At 39.9% G+C, this 20,951-nt stretch overlaps 2 protein-coding genes across 8 annotated transcripts; one reads left to right on the top strand and one right to left on the bottom strand.

Annotated features, from left to right (window-relative positions):
• Window positions 1–2: 2 nt before the first annotated feature.
• On the bottom strand, window positions 3–9,147 carry LOC118231370 (kelch domain-containing protein 1). Of its 7 annotated transcripts, none has more exons than XM_035425139.1 (14): window positions 8,957–9,146; window positions 8,586–8,656; window positions 7,862–8,034; window positions 6,885–7,002; window positions 6,654–6,766; window positions 5,000–5,084; window positions 4,830–4,913; window positions 4,424–4,504; window positions 4,155–4,213; window positions 3,388–3,497; window positions 3,169–3,241; window positions 2,424–2,508; window positions 1,918–1,970; window positions 3–459 (listed from the first exon to the last, which is right to left on the bottom strand). In XM_035425139.1, the coding sequence occupies exons 3-14, from the start codon at window positions 8,008–8,010 to the stop codon at window positions 312–314; spliced, it is 1,158 nt and encodes a 385-aa protein (XP_035281030.1). In that variant the 5' UTR covers window positions 8,011–8,034; window positions 8,586–8,656; window positions 8,957–9,146; the 3' UTR covers window positions 3–311. The 7 variants fall into 7 exon arrangements, 6 of the variants coding, with proteins under 6 accessions (XP_035281030.1, XP_035281038.1, XP_035280998.1 ...); XM_035425147.1 differs by having other exon boundaries at window positions 7,862–8,001; XM_035425107.1 differs by having other exon boundaries at window positions 7,862–7,981.
• A 590-nt stretch (window positions 9,148–9,737) lies between these two features.
• Window positions 9,738–20,872, top strand: pole2 (polymerase (DNA directed), epsilon 2). Its single transcript, XM_035425097.1, has 19 exons — window positions 9,738–9,885; window positions 10,447–10,547; window positions 10,720–10,795; window positions 10,910–10,987; window positions 11,460–11,553; window positions 11,758–11,832; window positions 11,949–12,032; window positions 13,395–13,451; window positions 13,916–13,964; window positions 14,429–14,501; window positions 14,954–15,126; window positions 15,895–15,984; window positions 16,136–16,190; window positions 16,817–16,876; window positions 17,613–17,690; window positions 17,962–18,070; window positions 18,851–19,027; window positions 20,239–20,306; window positions 20,541–20,872. The coding sequence occupies exons 1-19, from the start codon at window positions 9,818–9,820 to the stop codon at window positions 20,557–20,559; spliced, it is 1,584 nt and encodes a 527-aa protein (XP_035280988.1). The 5' UTR covers window positions 9,738–9,817; the 3' UTR covers window positions 20,560–20,872.
• Window positions 20,873–20,951: the final 79 nt, after the last annotated feature.

Below are 20,951 nucleotides of genomic sequence, written 5' to 3'. Positions count from 1 at the left end.
AGTCAGGATAAAATATAGATTTTATTTAATGTGTTGTTTTTCATAAATACGTATCTTCCTAGTTAAACCTTTGTAAAGTTAGAAAAGAAAGAAAATCTCTTTTTACATTAGCGTTATGTTTTTTTTATTCTAATAATCTTGAAACGATTGTTTTAAACGGTAAAAACGCAGGTCTTCAGCGACACAGCTGCAGTACACATGCACTTATCATTTTAGAAATCCATGTAATTACATTGAACATAATGACAACCCATTGACATAACCATATGCCATAGAATTATTGCAATATTTGCTAGCTTGTCCATATATCTTTATGTAGCATGGATTATTTCCTGAGATTTTGCAGTTGGCTTGAAAAAAGAAATCCTCTTTATTATTATTTGCTTTAGCTTTCGTGGTAACCACAACAACTGGTCCTGTAGCACCCAGGGATTCTTCCCCATGTAATCCTCGCACAACCTGTAAGAATAAAACACAATAGAATCATGTGATTCCATTTCACTGCAGCAGCCTCCAGGTGTTTTCAAGCCATGTATTATTGATAAGTTGGACAAAGTCTAGGCCAGTGCATTTCATGAAAATGAACTTGACACAAGATGCATCTGACTCACATTATGTGGGCCCATGTGTAGTCAGCCCTGCCAACTGAGCTTCAAGACAGAATGCTAAGGAATGCAGTAAAATGTGTAATTGACCAAATAATAATCTACCTAGGTTTTTGCTTTATTTTCTATGAATAATGACCCTGTGACAAGCGCTGAGATCTCTCTTGGTGGCCAGAGCTCATTTACATACTTAGAGGCTCAAAAAAATTCCCTTGATGTAACCTGTCAGGCATGTGTCTGTGAAGGTCATAGTCCAGTGCTAAGGCGTGATGTTCAGTTTAGCACTGGATTCATCGCATCAATATTAGAGTGAATCCCACTAGAAAGACGAAGTGTAGCACGAAGTGGACGGAGTGTAGCACCGTGGGTAAGGAACTGGGCTTGTAACCGAAAGGTCGCAGGTTCGATTCCTGGGTAAGGACACTGCCGTTGTACCCTTGAGCAAGGTACTTAACCAGAATTGCTTCAGTATATATCCAGCTGTATAAATGGATACAATGTAAAATGCTATGTAAAAAGTTGTGTAAGTCGCTCTGGATAAGAGCGTCTGCTAAATGCCTGTAATGTAATGTAATGTAAAGAAAATAATCCAGTTCTTACAGGTGTTGTATTATTAGAAACAGAGCAAATAAATGTGAAAAGCAGATCATTCATAAATTACAGCCTTATTTTATTAACATGTCATCATTCTTATTTTAACACAGTTTTTAATTAAAGAGTAGTTTTGTACTATACAGTGAAATTATCTTTCTGTTGTCAGTTTTCTTAAAAATGGAATTTCTAGCTCACAAACCACAACATGAAGCTGTTTCCAGAAATCAGTCTAAATTTACTGGACACATTTCACATCAGCCATGTTTAAGAAAACACTTGTTTCATGTGACCTTGTTTGCATAAACAATTGTATTAGCTTATAGATATTGGGTACGCTATTCAAGATGATACACAATGCCTTTAATTTGCTTGTTTATTATGCTGAAAATGAAAAATAAATAATGAATGAATTGCACATCCTATGAATATTTCATGTTTTTGATATTTTAAATAAATGCTTTATTATTACATATGGACTACTTTACTAGCTTTGAATAGCAGACAACGTTTCCCTACTCTGCCCCCTGATAGTTAGCCAATGAATGGCTGGGATGGCTCAGACTGGCCATTTTGGAACATATCTGGAGTAGCACCAAGTTGCCATTGAGAATCTTGCAAGGCTTCACTGCTGTATAGTTCACATTAATTATTCAGCTGCCCCCTAAATCACAAATATTGTGATTGAAAATAGTGTTTGAGTAGAATAAGAACACTTTACCTGAGGAGGGTGTATGGTTGTGTCTGGAAAACAAGTGCGTCATTGCAGTGACCCTAGAAAAGCAAAAAGCATGTGTTTAATTACGCGCCCTCTGGTGGTTTCAAAAGTCCATCAGCACAAAAGCTTTATTCTCAAAATCAGGGGCACTCAACTCTGGACCTCAAGGCCAGTAGTACACCAGGTTTTCTCTTCTGCCTGATAGTCCATCGTTCAATAATGTAACTGATTGGCCAGAGATTACACTCACCTGGTTTGTAAGGTTTAAAGCAGTCCCTGAATAAAGGGGAGGAATGAAAACCTACTACTGGCCAGATGTGAGTATCCCTTTTCAAAATATTTCTTCCAAAAACCCACCATTTTTTCAAATTTCAAAGTGGCTGACACTTTCCAGACTTCTCTGCCATAGTTCACATTATAATTAATGTAGACCGATTATGTGAGATTACAAAGTAAAGTCAACAAGCGAAGCATGTCCCAGACTGTTCCTCATCCGGGACAGTACATACTTTATCCACAAATAAGATGTCATCCTGACTTCCCCCAAACACAATGACATCAGAGTCTTTTCCTAGACTTGCTGTGTGCCACAACCTGAGGGAAGAGCATATGGAGATTGTTGGTTGTCATAACTGCAAGTTAAAGCACTTCCTAAATTAAGCTGGTTTTTCAAATTTTCTGAACAAATTTGTAAAAAATGTGAATAATGAAATGAACCTCTGCAAAGTGGTGCAAAACACAGAAAGGCATAAATTAATACTGACTGTCTTTTTTTTGATATTATCAGCTCGGCAATCAAACATCCCAAGCACAATTGCTCAAATGCATTTATTCAACTTTTTTTTTTTTTTTTTTAAGCCTGGTCAATGCATACTCAGATGTTAGCATATTCCAAAAAGCATGCAGCTATTCCAGGGACTGTGCATCTGATGCATCTGGTAAAAGCAGCTCATACCTAAACAACCAAAGAAGCTTCTAGTGCAGTGGTAACCAACCCTGTTCCTGGAGATCTACCATCCTGTGGGTTTTCATTTCAACCCTAATTTGCCAAACCTACAGGATGATAGATCTCCAGGAACAGGGTTGGCTACTGCTGTTATAGTGAACAAGAAAATAATACATAATGATGAGTACAGGACATTCAGCCAATCTAACCCACCAAGGACAAGCAGGGATTATGGAATACTCAGTTTTATTCATGGGCAGACCAATCTGAACCTCTTATATCCAGATTCCCAGACAGGGTTCATATACCTTGGCTTGTCCTTGTGTGGGTGCTCCAACTCTCTCCACAACTTTGCCTGTACATCAAATATCCAGCCATCACCTGCAGAGATATTTTAAATGTGTGTTTCGCGTTTACATATACCTTGGTTTATACTGTATTTATGAAGCAACACACTGTTATAGCCTGGGGCAAAGAAGCCTACTCAAGAAGCATCCAAAGGCATGCTGGGACAGAGGGTGACTTACTCAGTGGAGCACAGTCAACGCTTATTCCACCGAATAAAAATAAGGTGGTGTCCGAAACTGCTGTGAGCGTGTGCCATGAGCGCCCCATAGGTATTGCAGACATGGGTCTACTAGAAAGAACATAATCAGAGGCAATGGGCAAAACGAAGACCCTTGATACACACTACATGGGAAGAAAGCTACTCAGCAAGTTCTGAACTCTGAACATTAGATTCTAAATTCGGAAGGGCTTGCGTCCTGAGGGGACGGTAACAATGCCTTTCAACATGTGCCACCTTAAAGACATACTATGCAGGATTTCTTAGTCTGTGTTTACAATCAAAGATGTCTCCTCCTCCGTCTTCAACCCCACCCACTCACTCTGAATACAGTAAGTTACCCCACCTGACGTAGTTATCTGGATAGCTAGAGGTAACATTAGTACCGTAAAATGAGCGATCATGAGCAACAATAAGAAGCCAGATTCATTATAGCTTAATTAATTACATTATGATGAACATAATAGTGGTTTTATTGTTGGAACTTCAAATTAAAAAAATTCAGACTCTACTGTGAAAACCTTATTGTCCCCAGTTTCACACTAGCAGTAATGTTACTTACAGGTCCAACAGAAAACAAGCCCGCTTTTAATCCCCTTGGTTAACTTTAGCTGATGCCACCAAGGAAAAGCAATTCCAAGGTTAATTCTAGTTCTTGAATGAGCTTGTCTTTTTTCCTTTTTTCCCCATACTTCTCTTTAATACCTGATGGTATTGAGAGATGCTTACATTTCAGTCCATGTCCAAGATTCTAGGTCCAGACAGTGAATGTCACTCATCCTGGTCTCCTGATGAGAGAAACCACAGCAGTGGCCTCACCCTGGAGTCCATCAAACAACCTGATTTACAGTTACAGAATCAGAACTCAGGCTTGACTGTGCACACATTACACGCAGCGGCCCCAAGCAATTACTTCTCCTGATGCAATTAATACCTGATCCTATAGCCACGGCTTCAGTGGAGCAGCAGTAAGGTCCAGCAAAAGCATTCATACTCACCATCACTCTACCCCCACACACGTACCCTCTACTGCCCAGTGTAGCACCGGCGTGGGCAGCCCTGGGTGCTGGGGCAAGACCCTGTCAATAGAATGAAGGAGGCTCACTTGCTCACTTCATGGTCTGTCTTACAAAAGGCCAAGAATTGAACCTTTCTGCTGGATGCTATAGTCTTGGTGTGATTTCTTTATTTTGTTAATGTTTGTGGTAATTTGGTAATGTGCAGTTTTTGACAAACTCAATTGCCTTTGGTCTAGTGATGTTAATTTTTGTCACACTTGGTTTAACTCACTGTTTACAAACTGATAGATCTGTAAGGGAGTACAGAAACAACTCTAAATCTTAAAATGTTCAGCCATGGATTAAGGTTTTCCATGTTACAATAAATATTATTTATGATCCTTACATGAGTGTGAGGTTCACTCCAGGAGGCTGTGCTCGGGTTAAATACGTGGACTTCATTGTTCCATCCCCAAAAGACCTCTTCTACCTATGAACATATTCACACAAGCATTGCCACTGCTGCATTACTACCACCACCACATTGTAAAATAAGCACAAACATTGATTTATTACCCATAATGCCTCATCCACAACGAAACTCCTGGAATTGTTCAGCTGTCTGAAGTGCTTGTCACCGTACCCACCAAAGTAGATGAGCCTACAAAATGACAATGGCATCACAGAGTACACATTCATATCACCAAAAACAAAAATGAAGCAAGAAGTAAGCAATAAGCTCTATCATCTGCTGTATTTATTGGCATAATTCTGTCGTTCATAGTAATCTTATTTTTTATTTCTACCCGCTTGAATCAATCACCTACTGTTTTCTTCACTAAAATATATTCTCTAGGTACACTTGTAAGACTTCAATGAATTCAGTCCCCAAGGACAGAAAAACCACATCATCCTTAATTTAGTGAGCTGGGCAAGCTTGCTACAGTGTGCTAGTTTGTCGGCAGTGTCTCGAGGGAGAGAGAGACTGGAAGCGTAATTAATTTTTCACAGGCTGTAAACACTCCAGGGATTAAGCAAATAGCAAATCAATACGCCATCACATTGACAGATAGCTAGAAATATGATCTGATAAACAGTATAAGTGGAAAATGGAGACAGAAAATAACAAATGAGAAATGACTGTATTTTTATTGAAACAAAATGGCCTCTATTCCATCATAGATGCTTGGCTTTGTTTTTCTGAATAACAAGATGAATGGTTCCTTGACCTACTCACTAGATTACTTATGTAATCTACTTATTAAAGTATTATACTTACGCGCAAAATTAATATACTGCCAAATATCCATTAGGGTCACTATTAACTGAAAAACAACGTAAAGCCATGATATTATAACAAGACATCATGACACATTTATCCCCTTCCTACAGCATCCATCTTTGTCTCAATGGTAGGTATTACTGGATGGATCCAATGGCATTCAATCACTCAGATGTTACCGTACAGCTGCCCTTGAACAAATCAATGAGAAAAAAAACGTGGCTCTGAACAAGTCATTGAAATATTTTTTATAGAAAAAATATCTCTGAGTCACTGTGAGTGCCTGGACAACAAATTTCAGTCCTGTCAACATCATGCTTGTGTGTGTGTGCATGTGCGTGCGTGCGTGCGTGCGTGTGTGTAAAGAAAAAAATGCATATATGCTATGTTCATCTTGAGTAGCTGTAGATTAAACAGGCTGAACTAATTTCTAACAGTGTCTGACAACAGAGACAGGTCATGTCAATAGGTTTAACTGAGCAATTCAGTTCAGCTTCTTCATGGGTACAAAAATGGCACAGGGCAGTGGATCTCAGGTAGAAGGAATGGGTAAAATTCTGTCGGGTGATTCACAATTATGTCAAACTCCTCTACTACGACAATGCAACCACTATGCCTCTTCTAACCACAACAGATGACTACTCACAATGGCTTTTGTTAGTAAGGTAATATTAATTGTGGTATCATTCATCTTGGCTTGAAACTTATTTCTCAGCATTTCTGATGTGAGTGGAAAGCTCTCCATCTCCATATTTGTTTGATGTCTTGTATCCCAACAGCTAATAAAAATGAAAGGTCCACATTTTTTATGAAAAGTTAATTATTTCAGAGCTGAGGCACTGCCACAGGTCTGATGATATATGGCCATGCGAAGCATTAAAAGGTATACCTAAGAGTGTGTGATTGAGACTTTCTCTATCTAACAGGCTCACTTGGCTGTGCTCATACCTGTTTTTGTACACCCAGCAGGACAGCTTATCTCGTGGGGTGGGTGGGGCACCACTGCTGTTCATCACTTTCCTCCAAGTATATTTTCCATCCAAGAGGTTCACGTGGTAAAGCTACAAAGGGGGAAAAATTACACTAGGGCAAAAGTGGTATAGTGCTACAGGAAGTGAATACAAACAGGCATACGTGACACCCGCCCGCATGCTAAATACCACCGTTTGGAGCAGTGACCTGATTGGTGTGGCCATCTTCATTGCAGCCTCCAAAGACGTACATCTCTCCATTCAGAGAGCTGCCACACATCCCAGACATGGGGGGAGGGACTTCCCCTCGCATCACATGAGTCTCCCTAAAGGCACATGGAAATTAGGTGCCAGTTGATAGGCTGCATTAATGTTGGCTCCCTAACTGCCAAACATACATAGTATCAGTATAGTCTTGATGGAATCTGGACATTGGCTCCTTAACAACTATATAAGCAGTGTGAGAGCAGAGTTAATATCTTCACGATAAAAGCTGCACTATAAAGACTGGATCTCAAAGGTTAATTCATCAGGGATAGATAATCCTTACTGGCAGAATGTGATGCAGGTAAAATTACATTTGAACGCCCACTGTCTTTCTTTCTGAAAAAGATTTACGCTTACTACTACCTTACTATTCCAGCAGGAATCACAATAACACCAAGACAGATGCCATAATTCGATACAGAAAGATGTGTATGTACAGCAACATAATGACTTGGTCTCCTTCAATCTATTTTTATTAGTATTCAAAAAAATCTTTCACCCAGACAACTGTTAACAGCGGGCACTCAAATGACATTTCTGACATTTCTAAACACACCTTTACCATGCATTAAGAACTAGCATGGAGCTAGTGAACCCTGGGGCCTGTAACACAAAGCAGAGCCCTGTTTCACAAAGCAGGATTACTGAGCTAGCTGGGTAACTGCACTGAGCACAATCCAGAGCACTCCCAATTCTGGAACATGGACTGAAGTAAGAAGAGCCGTTCTGGGTTTTGCTCAGCGCAGTTATCCAGCTAATAATCCTGCTTTGTGATACAGGCCCCTGGTCCAGGAGAGCCGCAGAGTCCACCTTAGATGCAACAACCACTTTAGACTCAAGAAACCAGGTAAGAAACCACTGTAATCGACAGCTCTAAATGATCAATTAAGTACCAAGTAACAACAAAAACCAGCTGACCCTGCAGCTCTCCAGGACCTGACCATCTCCAGGTTGCCCAACTCTGAGCCAGCATGCAGGAGAGGAGGGAAAGGCTGTTGACCTTTGATGTGGCTGGAATGGACCCAAGCTACATAACCGCCGCAGAAATGATCATCAACCTGTATCATAAACCCTTTTCAGTCTGTCATAGCCTGGAAAACCCAGAAATGTGATGAGGGGCAGACCAAGTGGCTAGATTGATGGGATATGGCATTCAAATACATAGTTCTAGTACTGCTGACAATGCAAAATATGAATTTCAGGAATTTAGTTGCATTTAATGACAAACTGCAGGAGCCTATCCCAGCGTGCATTAGGCGAGAGGCAGAAATACACCTTGCACAGGCCGCCAATCTAGGGCAAACACACCATTCACTCACACATTCATACCAAAGAGCAATTTAAAGGAAACCCCCGCAGACATGGGGTGAACATGCAAACTACATGCAACCCCTAAAAGTGAGAATCTGAAACTTAATTATATGTGATTGACTACAAATCTAAAATTGTGGAGTACAGAACCAAATAAAAAAAATATGTCTTTGTCCCAAACATGGAGCTGACTGTATACAAATATTTTATTTGTGATCAGACTTCTCCTACATCGCTATGAAAATATTTCCCTTTTATATAATACACATTTGTTTCACAAAATGACAATAATATTTAGAGATGTTAGAACCACACAAATCAATGGTCTTACCATATACCACTCTCTATGTCATAGAGCCAGATTTCATCATTGGGTAGGAAAACTTCGTCATCAGCAATTGACTACAAGGAACAATTGAACAAAATATGACATTATTAAGTTAATGTGACAGTAAAACAATAAAGGTAAGCCAGATGATAGCACATCATTTCCAGTGCTCCCCACCAAAACAGTCACGTGAAATATTTTAATTGAACATTTAGATGTTTTACTAGGCACTGAAATGTCCCCGGTAGAAACATTACCACATTTCAAGGATGCATTTTCCAAACATAACCTCTGCTTATAAACATTACCACATTTTAAGGATGCAACATTACCACATTTTAAGGATGCATTTTCCAAACATAACCTCTGCTCACCACATAACCGCCCCAAACATATAGAAAACCTCCTTCCAATAAAGCCGTGTGACCACTTCGTTCACGGGCCACAAGCCCTGCAGTGTAGTCCATGGCCCAATCCATTTGAAAATATGAACTGACAGGTCCGCTATCTGAATCCATTAAGTTGTTTTCAGCAGTGGGCACGAAAACATGACGCGAAGCGGAAGGGGGTCTTACGGAAAGCGACGAAGTTCGTGAAGTATGGGTTGTTTTAATAATGCATTTCATCTTTAATCTAGTGAAGTTTATGATTGCACATTTTCTGTGGACTGAAATACCAATATGAAAAACTATAATTGGTCGTGCTTGCAATTTATTGTTTTGCCTTTGCTTTGTACATATATTCGCTTATTAAAAAATAACTTTTTTTTTTACATGACAGCAGGCATGTCGCTGCGACAAAAATGTACGTTAAAAACTGAAGAGACCATGGGAAATCTAAAACCTTACGTTCTTGTATGTGTACATACATTTGATTTTGCACATTCAATGCCGACCATACATGCGAATCATGAAAGTACAACACTTCTACGATGACAACCACTTTCTCACAGCCTACTAGCTCTAAGACCATGCAACCTCTTACAAAAATAGCCTTTTCCAACAAGATACAAAACGAAACATGCTTCACAGTAAACGTTTTGTCACCGCCAACAAAGATGTTCAATAGGCTTTCACAAAATCGGAACTTCTAAACTCTTCAAGAATCAACTCAATAAACGGAACTTCTTTTTTGTTCAAGGATAAACTGCAATGAGCATAGTCTCCTTTAGAGTTACCGAGGGACGTCAGTTGTGAATGAAGCGGAAGTGCAAAATTTAGCGCGAACTGTTGAAGATGGAGATTCGCAAAGTCAAGACAAAAGTGTCTGCTGGCTTCAAAATGCGGGGACTTATGCTTCGACCGTATGTTATTCGTATTCCGCACACATTGCCAATTAAGCGATTGAAAGTTTTCAATCGCAAGATTGAGCAATATTGCTTCCTCAATGACTTAAATCACATTTGCTAGCAAGGTAGCTAAGCAGTTGACTATCATTGTTTTTTCATCCGTACACTTTATAAAGGTTAATGGACTTAGGCGCTGGGCACTTGTTTTATACATTATCTCGTCTTTGTATGATGCGTCCGTCTGTACCATGATTCATACGGACATAAAGTTATACAGTTTATGTCTAGGTACACTTGTCTACATGTTTTATTTATTTAACATTAATATAAACAATAAAGTTCATGTTCATCGCAGTTATCCATGAGATACACCATTGATGATACATGGGCAATGCATTGACTAGTTAGTCCCCATGCACAAATAGATCGCTCTGGGTCAGGAGTTGTGGTGCACTCTAATGTCTGATAGAACTGAACTGTGTAGACTTGTTGGATAATAAATATTTTGGACTCAATAATGTAATGTAATGAAACAACTGAAGCAATTATAGGTTGGTGATTGTGTTCTTCATACAGTGAAGCCAGCAAGTATCTGGTGGAGGTATTGGAGTCTGTCAGTGCAGTGGAGCTGGATGATGCTATCGAGAAAGTACTGGATGCAGTGGAGAAACAGCCTTGTAAGTAAAAATGGCCTTTTATATTTTCTGGTTAAGCTGTGCCGTTGTTTTGTTTGGGTAAAAAGTGCTAATAAACATACACTTTTTCTGCAGTTCTGTGCTGCATTGCATCTTATTTCATTCTTTGGTGTTCTGCTTGCCTGAACCTGTTAATCAAACTTCCTGCCCACAGTGTCCTCTAGTATGATTGAGCTGTCAGTGGTGGAAACGGCTGTTCAGGAGTGCAGCCAGTCATGTGATGAAACCATGTGAGTAAACAATGCCCTGATTTCTAATGCCACTCTGCTCATCAGTATTTACCTACATCTTATGTGCTGGATGTCTTATTTCAGTCCATTGCTTTTTGTACTGCTTATTTTCAGCGACAATGTCTTTAACATTATTGGGGCGTTTGATGTGCCAAGATACATCTACAGCACCGAGAGGAAAAAATTTATGCCGTGAGTACAGAAACAACCCGTGGGCTGTGGGTATTTATTTGATGCAGTTGTGTTCAGTCTGTGGAGCACTGTCTTGCTGTCAGTGCACTTTAGCTGTAATTAAGCTGTAGCTTTGTCTGTTTAGGAACAAACTGTGACATGGACATTATGTGCCAGGTTCACACCTGAATCTGGCCCTCAAACCCAAGTGTTGTACAAACCTTGGAATATAAAGTGTATAAAACCCTTTTTAGAAAGCATGTTATGAATTGCGGTTCACAGTGACCGTTTTCAATTTTGAAAATCGCGTTCTTTGCGGTTCCATAGCAGACCCTAATTTCTGTTGATTCCAGACTGTCTCAACCATAGGGTCTGTAGCTGTTCCTCTGCGGATGGCTTGGAATTTGTGAAGAGATTGTGTTTGGGAATAATGCTCAAATATGTAATGTATCGTTGCACTATTATTCAGATGAAAAATGTCTTTCTCTTTCAGAATTGCCATGACTAATCACCCCACCCCAAGTCTCTGTGGTACAGCCAGAGATAAGGCAGAGCTCTTCAGGGAACGCTACACCATCCTCCAGCAGGTCAGCAGCCTCCAGCAACTCCGCCCTTCACACGTTCATCCTCCTACCCCACGTCTACCTGTCCATAATTTCTTGCTCTTCCCTGCTCTTAATTCTGTTTTCCCAAAGAAGAAACTTGCATCTTTAAAATGACTTCAGTATGCCACTTACATGGCTGCTGCAGTGGTGTCTATACTCAGTGATGTCATGTCCCGGTTTCCATAGCGAACGCACAGACATGAGCTCTTCACACCGCCTGTGATTGGATCGGCACAAGAGGAAGGCCGGAACAAATTTCAGGTGGAACCTAAATTCCCTCTGTTGGCTTTAGAGAACCTTTTTGTTGTTCCAGATGCTGTTGGAGAAAAAAAAACATGGTCATGTGATAATTGTTGTGCAAATGGTGTTGGTTTCAGTTGAAGACGGTGGAAGCTCTGCTGGGAAGCACAGCAAAGCTTGGGGAGGTAATTGTACTGGGGATGGTAACGCAGCTTAAAGAGGTAAGAGCCAAGCCATATCACCATATAGTTCTATATGAAGTCTCAGTCATGAATGCAGAAGGCCACACATTCAAATCTTGTGCAGTCTTGATAAAAACACAGGCTATGAATGTTCGCCACAAAAAACACAATATGAATATTTTTTTCCAAACCTGCATTTATATCCTTGAGATTCTTCGATTATTGTGCTAGTGCTAATGACATTAACTAAACTAAACTTCTAGTTACAAAAGCTTACATTCCTAGATAATTTTTCAATTGAATACTTTTTTTTCTTCATTAAGCCTATATGATGTGTGCCTATATAAGCTGATTCAATTATTTAATTAAATAAAAATGGAAATCATGAACAGAAACTTGGTTTTATTCTTTTATTTTTTTTACATTACAACATATGTTTCTGTAAATACTTGAAAATGAAAACATATGTTGCAATATACAAAGTAAATTATTTCCATGTTTATTAAGTAATTGAATGCAATTCACTTATGGTTATCAGTTTGTATAGGCACACATATCATATAATGAAATATTAATCATGAAAAAATTGTTTTAAGCAGGTGTTCTTAAACATTTGACTTGCAAGTATATCATAACATAGCCCAGCCCAGTGCAGTGCAAGTGATACTTTAGAATCAGGTCAAATTATACAATTTTGCCTGATCACTTCAACAGTCAAAACTAGAATTATGAAGAAAGGCTTGTGTGTGCGTGCAAAGCGAAGTGGTACGTGTGAAAGCATGTGAACTAACCCTTACACTGACTATTGTGGTACTCAAAATATTTTCCTAAGGTTGGCAGGTCTGTAATGTTCATCTTGCATCATTTTACTCCGGTCTTAATTGAAAATACCTTGACATAAATAGACCCTCTGCCATAAAATTGGTCATGTAATGTGCAATGTAACATTCATGTTTTGTCTATGCAGGATGATCTGCATTTTTTTAAATGAAACACTTTTTGTTAGCACATTTGCTATGCTGAAAATAAAAGTGAGAATTAATAATTAGTTTGTATTAATAGATTGTGCATTGTGTGTGTTTTTAATGACTGAGTTGAACTTCTTTGATAGAAATAGAGTGTTATGCTATTACATGCAGTATATTAAAACTGCACAGCAGGTCCATCCTATACATTTTCATAACTGCATTTGGGCTATTCGTACATCCAATATGCAAGTGGATTGGACTTAATTGCGACACTCCTAAAGAGTACATGTTGTGAAACTGTTTACAGTTACAGTAACATGCCAGTGTCATGTAAATGTGCCAGAAAAGTGGCGTATAGGACTGGTTTTAGGGATGTCAACCGGGAACTGGATTCTGTAATTTATTCTTGCGGTGATTTGTTTTCCTCCCTCAGGGCAAATTCTACTTGGAGGACCCCAGTGGCTCCGTGCAACTTAACATGTCCAAAGCAATATCCTTTTAAAACTAAGCCAACAGCCAGCAGCCCAAAAGAGACAGTACTTAACCATACGCTGTTTGATATACCGTGTCCCTGCATGTTGGTGCTGTAGTGGCGGCAGTGTAATATAATGTGTAAGGGGCTGGTCTTGTTACCTAAAGGTCACAGCAACTTGTCCCAGGTAGGACACTGCTGTTGTACCCTTGAGCAAGGCACTTAACCTGCATTGCTTCAGTATATATCCAGCTGTATAAATTGATGCAATGTAAAATGCTATGCTAAAAAAAGTTGTGTAAGTCACTTTGGATAAGAGCATCTGCTAAATGCCATGTAATGTAACGTAATGTAGTGCAAGCCGCCAGCCCCTGTCAAACACCTCTACCATCTGATGGCATGTGTTAAGATTTGCACCCTGCAGGAAGGTGCCTCAGAAGGCCCTTCAGAGATGTTTAGATTTTCTTTAACCCCTTGTTCACCAGTTCCACAGCGGTTTGTACACGGAGTCCTGCTTTGTTCTGGCAGAAGGTAAAGAGAAGGATATCTAAAGCTGAACTGTAATATATGTCCAAATGCATACTTCAAACAGTGGGTTCTGTACCCAGCTGAGACATTGCTTCAGCCAGTGTCTTTAGATATGGTTATGGATGGGGTTAGGGTTTGATTAGGGACATCTCATTTGGGGACAAGAGCACATTGAACAAGAGCGGACAGATTAATGTGTTCACGAACCTAAGATGCATGCTTACTTTGTTTGCTTCATTATATTTGACTGACATGGTCATTTAGACTAATAAGGCATGTGCTGGCTGTGGCTGTCCGGAGTTGTGGCCTCTCGGGTTACCAGTTCTCAACCCTATTTTTAGGAAGAGCAAAATGTACGCTACCAAGTTTTCCCCAAGCTGTTGCTAGAGATTTGTAATGCACTGTCACCCTCCTCACAGCATAACATAACAGTGCAAATGAACCTCCTCTCTCCCTTTCTCTGACAGGCTGGTATGAGGATTCCATTTTCCACGTCAATGCCTTTGGGTTCCCTCCCGTCGAACCCTCCTCCACTACCAGGTCAGCTGACTAAAAGTTCCTGCTTCTCAATCTGGGATAATGTGAGCGTCTGCTCCCTAATCAGTAAAGCGAGCCATCCTGCCCCCCGGCGCTTTCAGTGAGGTTTATATCCAGGAGTTTAACAATGGCCTTGCTGGAACACTTTGATTACACTTTGCTTATTTCATGCATAGGTGAGTGAATGGACACATTCATTTTAAAATAGCACATAATAGCTGCTTCAAATAGGAGATTCAGGAGGCATCATTCATCTCTCACTTTTGGAAGGGCAATTCTGTGCTCTAAAGTCGAAGTGCACTTGACATAAATCAAACTAGAATTTGTAGTGCGTAATCCCTTTGTTGTGGTCACAAGTGCTTAGCATTTCGTATGATGTTTTGGCCATTTTTATGTTGGGTTGGCGGACGCGTATGAAAAGCTGGTTGGCTGAGCCTGCTCTTTGCTGCCCACAGGGCCTATTACGGGGACATAAACTTCTTTGGTGGCCCCTCATCCACTTCAGTGAAGGCTTCGGCAAAGTTGAGGCAGCTGGAAGAGGAGAATGAGGATGCCATGTTCATTTTTGTCTCGGACGTGTGGCTGGACAGTGTGGAGGTTCTGGAGAAAATTCAAACAATGTTTTCAGGTGATCTAATGCTTTCCACACCATTTCACTTTAAGGGCAACATTAGCTGTACTTTTACCCTGTAACTGACTTTTTTTTGGTGTTGTGCAGCCTAGAAGCCTGGTATGGTGTTTTAGCCTTTCTTTGAGATTATCTCTGAATAATGGCATCTGCCAAGGAAATTAATGATTTAGTTTCCTCATGGGGATTTGGGAAGGTGTACATATATGTGTATGCACTCTACTTGCATCTACTGGTCGGGTTTTGCTTTCAGCGCTGATGTGAAGCCAACTGGCAGGTCTTTGCTGTTGTTATTTCATTGCTTAGGCAAGATGAAAACTGTACTTATAAAAGCACAGCCAATAGCCACAAGGATCCAGTAGTTTAAAAATAAAATATTATGGACAGAAGGCACGATGCAGTTTTACAAAATACACATAAGTGATGATATTTGACAGAATGCTGCTGAAATATGTTGCTATAATTTTGATAGCACTTGTAACATTAAGTGAATGCAGCTTTTGTTGCATGTAATTTAATACTGTACAGAGTGGATTATATAGTGCAGATACTGGAAACATCACAGGGCTTTTTTCACTGGAGGGAAAAGAAAGCCAGTGCAAATAAATGAGTCGTGCGTCTTTGTCTGATTCAGGGCTGTGGCTGTTCCAGTGTTAAAGGAGGTTATTTTGAGGGAATTCTCACTAGACTGTGACTCGGATTATGCATTCTTCCCTGAGGAAAGGAGCAGGACAGTGACGTATCACCACTCATTTCTGCTTATTGTAGGATACTCAGCTATGCCTCCCACCTGCTTCATCTTCTGCGGGAACTTCTCCTCTGCTCCCTATGGCAAAAACCAGGTTAAATCCCTCAAAGGTGAGACATTTAGTGGATGGTGGTCCTGCCCCACGCTGAAATCACATGAATTCTCTTGAACATGTGCTTTGGTTTTAATTTTACTGGAATTAAAATTTTATCTGAAGTTTGGTGGAGTGCTACTAAAATCTTAATTTTTTTCTCCCTTCAGAGTCTCTGAAGGTGCTAGCAGATCTGATATGCGAACATCCCAACATCCATAGCAGGTGAGCTGTCAGGAGTGGCCGTTACATTTGAGCTAATGAATGTGTGCACCCGAGGCAATCCACTGCTTCACTGTGCAGCGTAATTGCGAACGCATTGCCTGCAGGGCGATGCATAATTGGCATTAGTGTCACCCGTGGTTAGGGATGGTTCAGTCGGCCGGGATCTGAGCCTCTTCGCTCTCTAGCACCGCCAACTGGGCTGGTGGACGCCTGCAGTCTGCTCGGTAAAGCTGCGTATGAAGTTTCTTCCTACAGCTTCGTATGCAGTGTGAAAAGAACCAGCTGCCGCTATGTGCTTCAGAGTTGGAGTGCATGCTTGTCTGCACTTCACCACAGTGGCTGCAGAGATTTCAGCATCAGCTCTGCTGTATGTGATGGGGCATTCCAAAATGGTGGAAAAGCATAAAAAAGAATACCTAACACAACTAAATGCTGTCAGGTTCTCATGTTTTAAAGCACTTTATTTAAATGATCTTTTAAGCATTACGGCAGTATGCTCGTCACTGTTCTCATTTTTGGTTCCCAGTTTTTATTCATAACCTGCTCATTAAATGATTGCTTGCAACATGCGGGGTGGTTTGATTTTCACTGCCTTTGACGAAATTATCTTTCTTACAACACTGCAGTAGCCGGTTTGTGTTCGTCCCTGGCCCAGAAGACCCGGGCCCCAGCACAATCTTACCCAGGTGAGTAAAGAGGTCACTAGCATGCCTCAAAGGTCAGGACCTAACTGCTTCAGCAGTACATCCAATTCATATTACTAAATCATGCCATGCCAGTGCTACAGTCACCCTGGAGCTGTCAGAATTGGGTTGAAGACGATTTACCCCCAAGACAATTTAACGTCCCTTCATTTTGACAACCAAATGTGTCAACATGAGGTGACGTTAAATTGTCTTGGAGATAAATTGTCTTGAACCCAATTCTGCCAGCTCCAGGGTGAGTGTAGCACTGGCACGGTCTGTTATTTGCAGCACTGAATGAACATCATCCTACAGCAATAATTAATGTGTAAGATGAATAGAAAATGTTTGCACGGTACAATGATTCTTTTGAGTTTATTTTCCTCCCCTCTTTTCTTAAATATCTTGTTGCGTGATTTGAAACTTTTCTAATTCTCGTTACAGCAAACTTTGAAATGGGAAATGTCATTATCTCAATTAGGCAACAGCGGGACTTTGATTCTGACAGCTTTCCAATTACTGCCTTCTTTTGTCAGGGTGCTTGCAGTGCAGCTTCTCAAGGGTGAGGGAAGGAGATTACAGTTGTTTGATGTCACGCAATGTTAACTTTTATCATCAGGGCATAAGAGAGAAGTGGCGTTTGTGCGTAATAGATACACTATTAAGTGCCGGGAAAGCAATAGTAAATGGTTTGCGTTTGGAAATGCTCGATTTAAGTTATGGGAATGCATCTTTCCAGACCTCCCCTGGCTGATAACATCACTGACGAATTCAGACAAAGAGTGCCATTCTCTGTGTTTACCACCAACCCATGCAGGTAACAATGAACCCCCCTTTCTTATATTACTATCATTTTGCCTGGTCATGATTGCCAAAATGGTGTGTGCATATGGCAGCTCAATATACTCTGTCTAAATTAGCATTAGCATTTTATTTGAATCTTTTCTACTCCATTGACCTGCACTTTGGAGCCAACATTGGCATGTATTATCCATTACATTGTTTTGCAACAATAACGCAATGTAAGGGATATCAATGTTGTTTTTTGACTGTAAACTTTCTGGACTGCCTCTTGCCTCCCTTGTCAGGATCCAGTACTGCAGTCAGGAGATTGTGGTGATCAGGGAAGATCTGGTGAACAAAATGTGCCGGAATTGTGTGCGCCTGCCCAGTGGAAATCTGGATATTCCTAACCATGTGAGTTCAGTTAACGAATGAACCATTATCGATGGAGAATACCAGTCCAAGGAAGCTCATTTGGCCTGGAGGTCTGCAGTGTGTGCAGGGTTGTGTTACTGTCAGCCAGCTGATCAGTTGATTCAGTTAAATTACAATTTAAAATTTGTACAAGCTAAGTATGTACAAGCAGATTGTCTTGACTGAAATATGTTTCCCCATATGAGAAAAATGACTGCTTGTTGACCATCACACATTCCCACCCTTGTACTTTGGTTTTAAATTAATGCAAAATTACTTTCAGTAAGTGTGAGCATTTATGAAAGCTCCCTCTGTGTCCACCTCAGTTTTTAATTTATCGTGTAATTCAACAATAACTCACTGTGTTCATATTTCAGGAGTCAGACGATCAATAACAAAATGACTGTACATTGGAATGTTGATCACCCCACCACTCCCTAGTTTCACCTTCTCTCCTCACTCTGCTCCATTTGCACTACACCTCATGTCTCTTGTACTCAACTCTCTATAATGCCCAGATTCTTGGGTGTTCGAAGGGAGCAGAAAACCTGATTTGTGGCCATGCAGGGCCAGATTTTGTACCCTTGCCATTGGCGTTTTAATTATAGCCTACCATTGTATGTCTGTTTTTAATGATTATGTATGAATTATTTCATATAATTTTTTGGACTGGGTAGAGGTTATGTCAGATCATTTTAAAGACATTACTCCTCTGTAACATGCTGCTGGTATGGCTTCTCAAAGACAAACTTAACATCTTGCCTTTTAATTTCTCCACAGTTTGTAAAGACCATCTTGTCCCAGGGTCACCTCACCCCCCTGCCATTGTACGTCAGCCCGGTTTTCTGGGCCTATGACTATGCCTTGAGGGTGTACCCCGTGCCCGACGTTGTCGTGTTTGCAGACAAATATGATCCCTTCAACATTTCCAGCACTGACTGCCTCTGCATTAACCCGGTAAAGCATTGCCAAACCAATCCAATCCAAGTTGGCCTTAAAATGTGACATGATTGAGATTCATTTTTTAAGAAAACTGAAGTAAATTAAGTACCTTGTTGCTACGGAAATTTATTTGGAGTTACCAATAGCACACCGTGTAAAAAAAAATAGTGACATCGTCTGCAAAGGAGCTTGCTTTGAGTGTATAATCTACACATCACTAGTTCTAGTCTAGACCATTTGTTGACTGCGTCTAGCAATCAGCAGGCAGGACACCATTGATGGCATCCCTCAGAGTGGGCAGGTCTTAAAATAGGTCACTTTCTTGGGTTTTTGATTTTATGTTTTCATATTTTTTAGATTGGTCCAGTCAGTTTTGTGTCTCCAATGAAGGATATTTTGGATATATGTGGAAATGTCTGACAATATGCTGGCTTTACAAAGGCGGGTATGGGGGAATTAGGTGTTTGTGGTCTAAAGTAAGAAAATAGACTTTGTAACTCCAAAGCAGCTTGGACAGAGATGTTATGCCTTTGTAGGTTGTTTGTGTGTTGTATATTACATGATTATTCTTATATACATGTAATATTATTTTTGGTTGGACCTATTTTCTATGGTACATGCAACCTGAGAAATTACCGCAAAACTTCTTATATCAACATTGACATAACATAAAGAAGTACTGGCACAATATAAAAAGTGGCATTTATGTTTATAATGGTGAATAAACATTATAGCATTAATCTATTCATATATAAGATCTCTCAAAACATAACATAACTGTTCAAACTACTTTTTGAGTTATTTGAATTTTACAGTCTTAATTTAAATTGTGGTGCCCAATGTCCTAATACCAACCATTGTAAAGCCAGATGGTTTTCAATGAATCATTCTGTATCAAAAACACTGTGTATTGCACATAAAAACTGTCTGGGCCCATAGGAAACATACATTAATAATGAAATCTTTTTTTAAACTGAAAGTGAACTATCACTTTAAGTTGACCAGGTTACCTTGGGTCATTGTTGCATGAGTACCTCCTTGCCAACTTGTAGCACGCAGTGTGCCTTGTTCAGAAAATAGTCACTGACTTACAGGCAAGTCTAAAGTAGGAGTGCACATGCTCAACTGTGTCCAGGGGGAGTGGTAATGTGAGACCATTGTACAGATGAGTTCTGAAAAACAGGATTTACGAGGTGACATGACACCTTATTGTACTTTTCTTCAAGGGTTCCTTCCCAAGAAGTGGGTTTACTTTCAAGGTGTACTACCCTTCTAACCGGACAGTTGAGGACAGGTAAGTCCTTAATTTATAGCTATCTACCTCCCTTATTCATAGTTAAACGTTGTAGGTAGGCAAACCCTTTCTCCGCATTTCTGTGGAAATGTAAGACAGGATAACCATACATTGTAGCTGAGTGCATTTTCCCATGTTTTTGTAATCACTATGAGTTTATAGCTAAAAATATTTAATGCTTTACTTGTAAGTATTGTGCATGAGAGACTAAACTATAGTATTTCTTTATTTCAGCAAACTTCAAGGTCTATAAGTGAACCAAGATTGGAGATTAACTTTCTACATTCGATAAGCCACCTACTCTTGCTTGGAGGCTGTGCAGTTATTGTGTGAAAATGTGAATGTTGAAAAATGTCATAGAATCTCATTGAATTTTGATCTTCTTTTCTTGTACTTATTATATACTTTTGTTTTTGCGGAATAAAATATAAAATTATTTAAGCTGCTAAAAGGTAATTCTGTTTTAACCATTTTACTTTTTTATGGAAAGCAAATGTGACAGATAATAAAATGTTTAATGTGTTTTCATAATAAAATAATGTTTGTGTTCCTCATTGAGAACTGCGTTTATTTATGGGGCTTCTGGGGATAAACCCATCTCAAATTGACCTCACCGACATGGCGATGTTCTTGCACGATTTGCTT

This window comes from Anguilla anguilla, chromosome 1 (assembly GCF_013347855.1).
Source record: "Anguilla anguilla isolate fAngAng1 chromosome 1, fAngAng1.pri, whole genome shotgun sequence".
NCBI lineage: Eukaryota > Metazoa > Chordata > Actinopteri > Anguilliformes > Anguillidae > Anguilla > Anguilla anguilla.
Note: the sequence above shows the minus strand (reverse complement) of the source record. Positions and strands in the feature narration are given on the sequence as shown.

Excerpts from the sequence above, each read along its gene's own strand:
- LOC118231370 (XM_035425107.1), bottom strand. The coding sequence starts at position 9,100 with ATGGATTCAGATAGCGGACCTGTCAGTTCATATTTTCAAATGGATTGG. Across the intron at positions 4,214-4,423 it reads TGTGTGGGGGTAGAGTGATG|GAGACCAGGATGAGTGACAT; the intron begins GTGAGTATGAAT and ends TTCTCTCATCAG. Across the intron at positions 460-1,917 it reads CAACCATACACCCTCCTCAG|GTTGTGCGAGGATTACATGG; the intron begins GTAAAGTGTTCT and ends TTATTCTTACAG.
- pole2 (XM_035425097.1), top strand. The coding sequence starts at position 9,818 with ATGGAGATTCGCAAAGTCAAGACAAAAGTGTCTGCTGGCTTCAAAATG. Across the intron at positions 11,554-11,757 it reads GCTACACCATCCTCCAGCAG|CGAACGCACAGACATGAGCT; the intron begins GTCAGCAGCCTC and ends CGGTTTCCATAG. Across the intron at positions 16,191-16,816 it reads CATCCCAACATCCATAGCAG|TAGCCGGTTTGTGTTCGTCC; the intron begins GTGAGCTGTCAG and ends ACAACACTGCAG.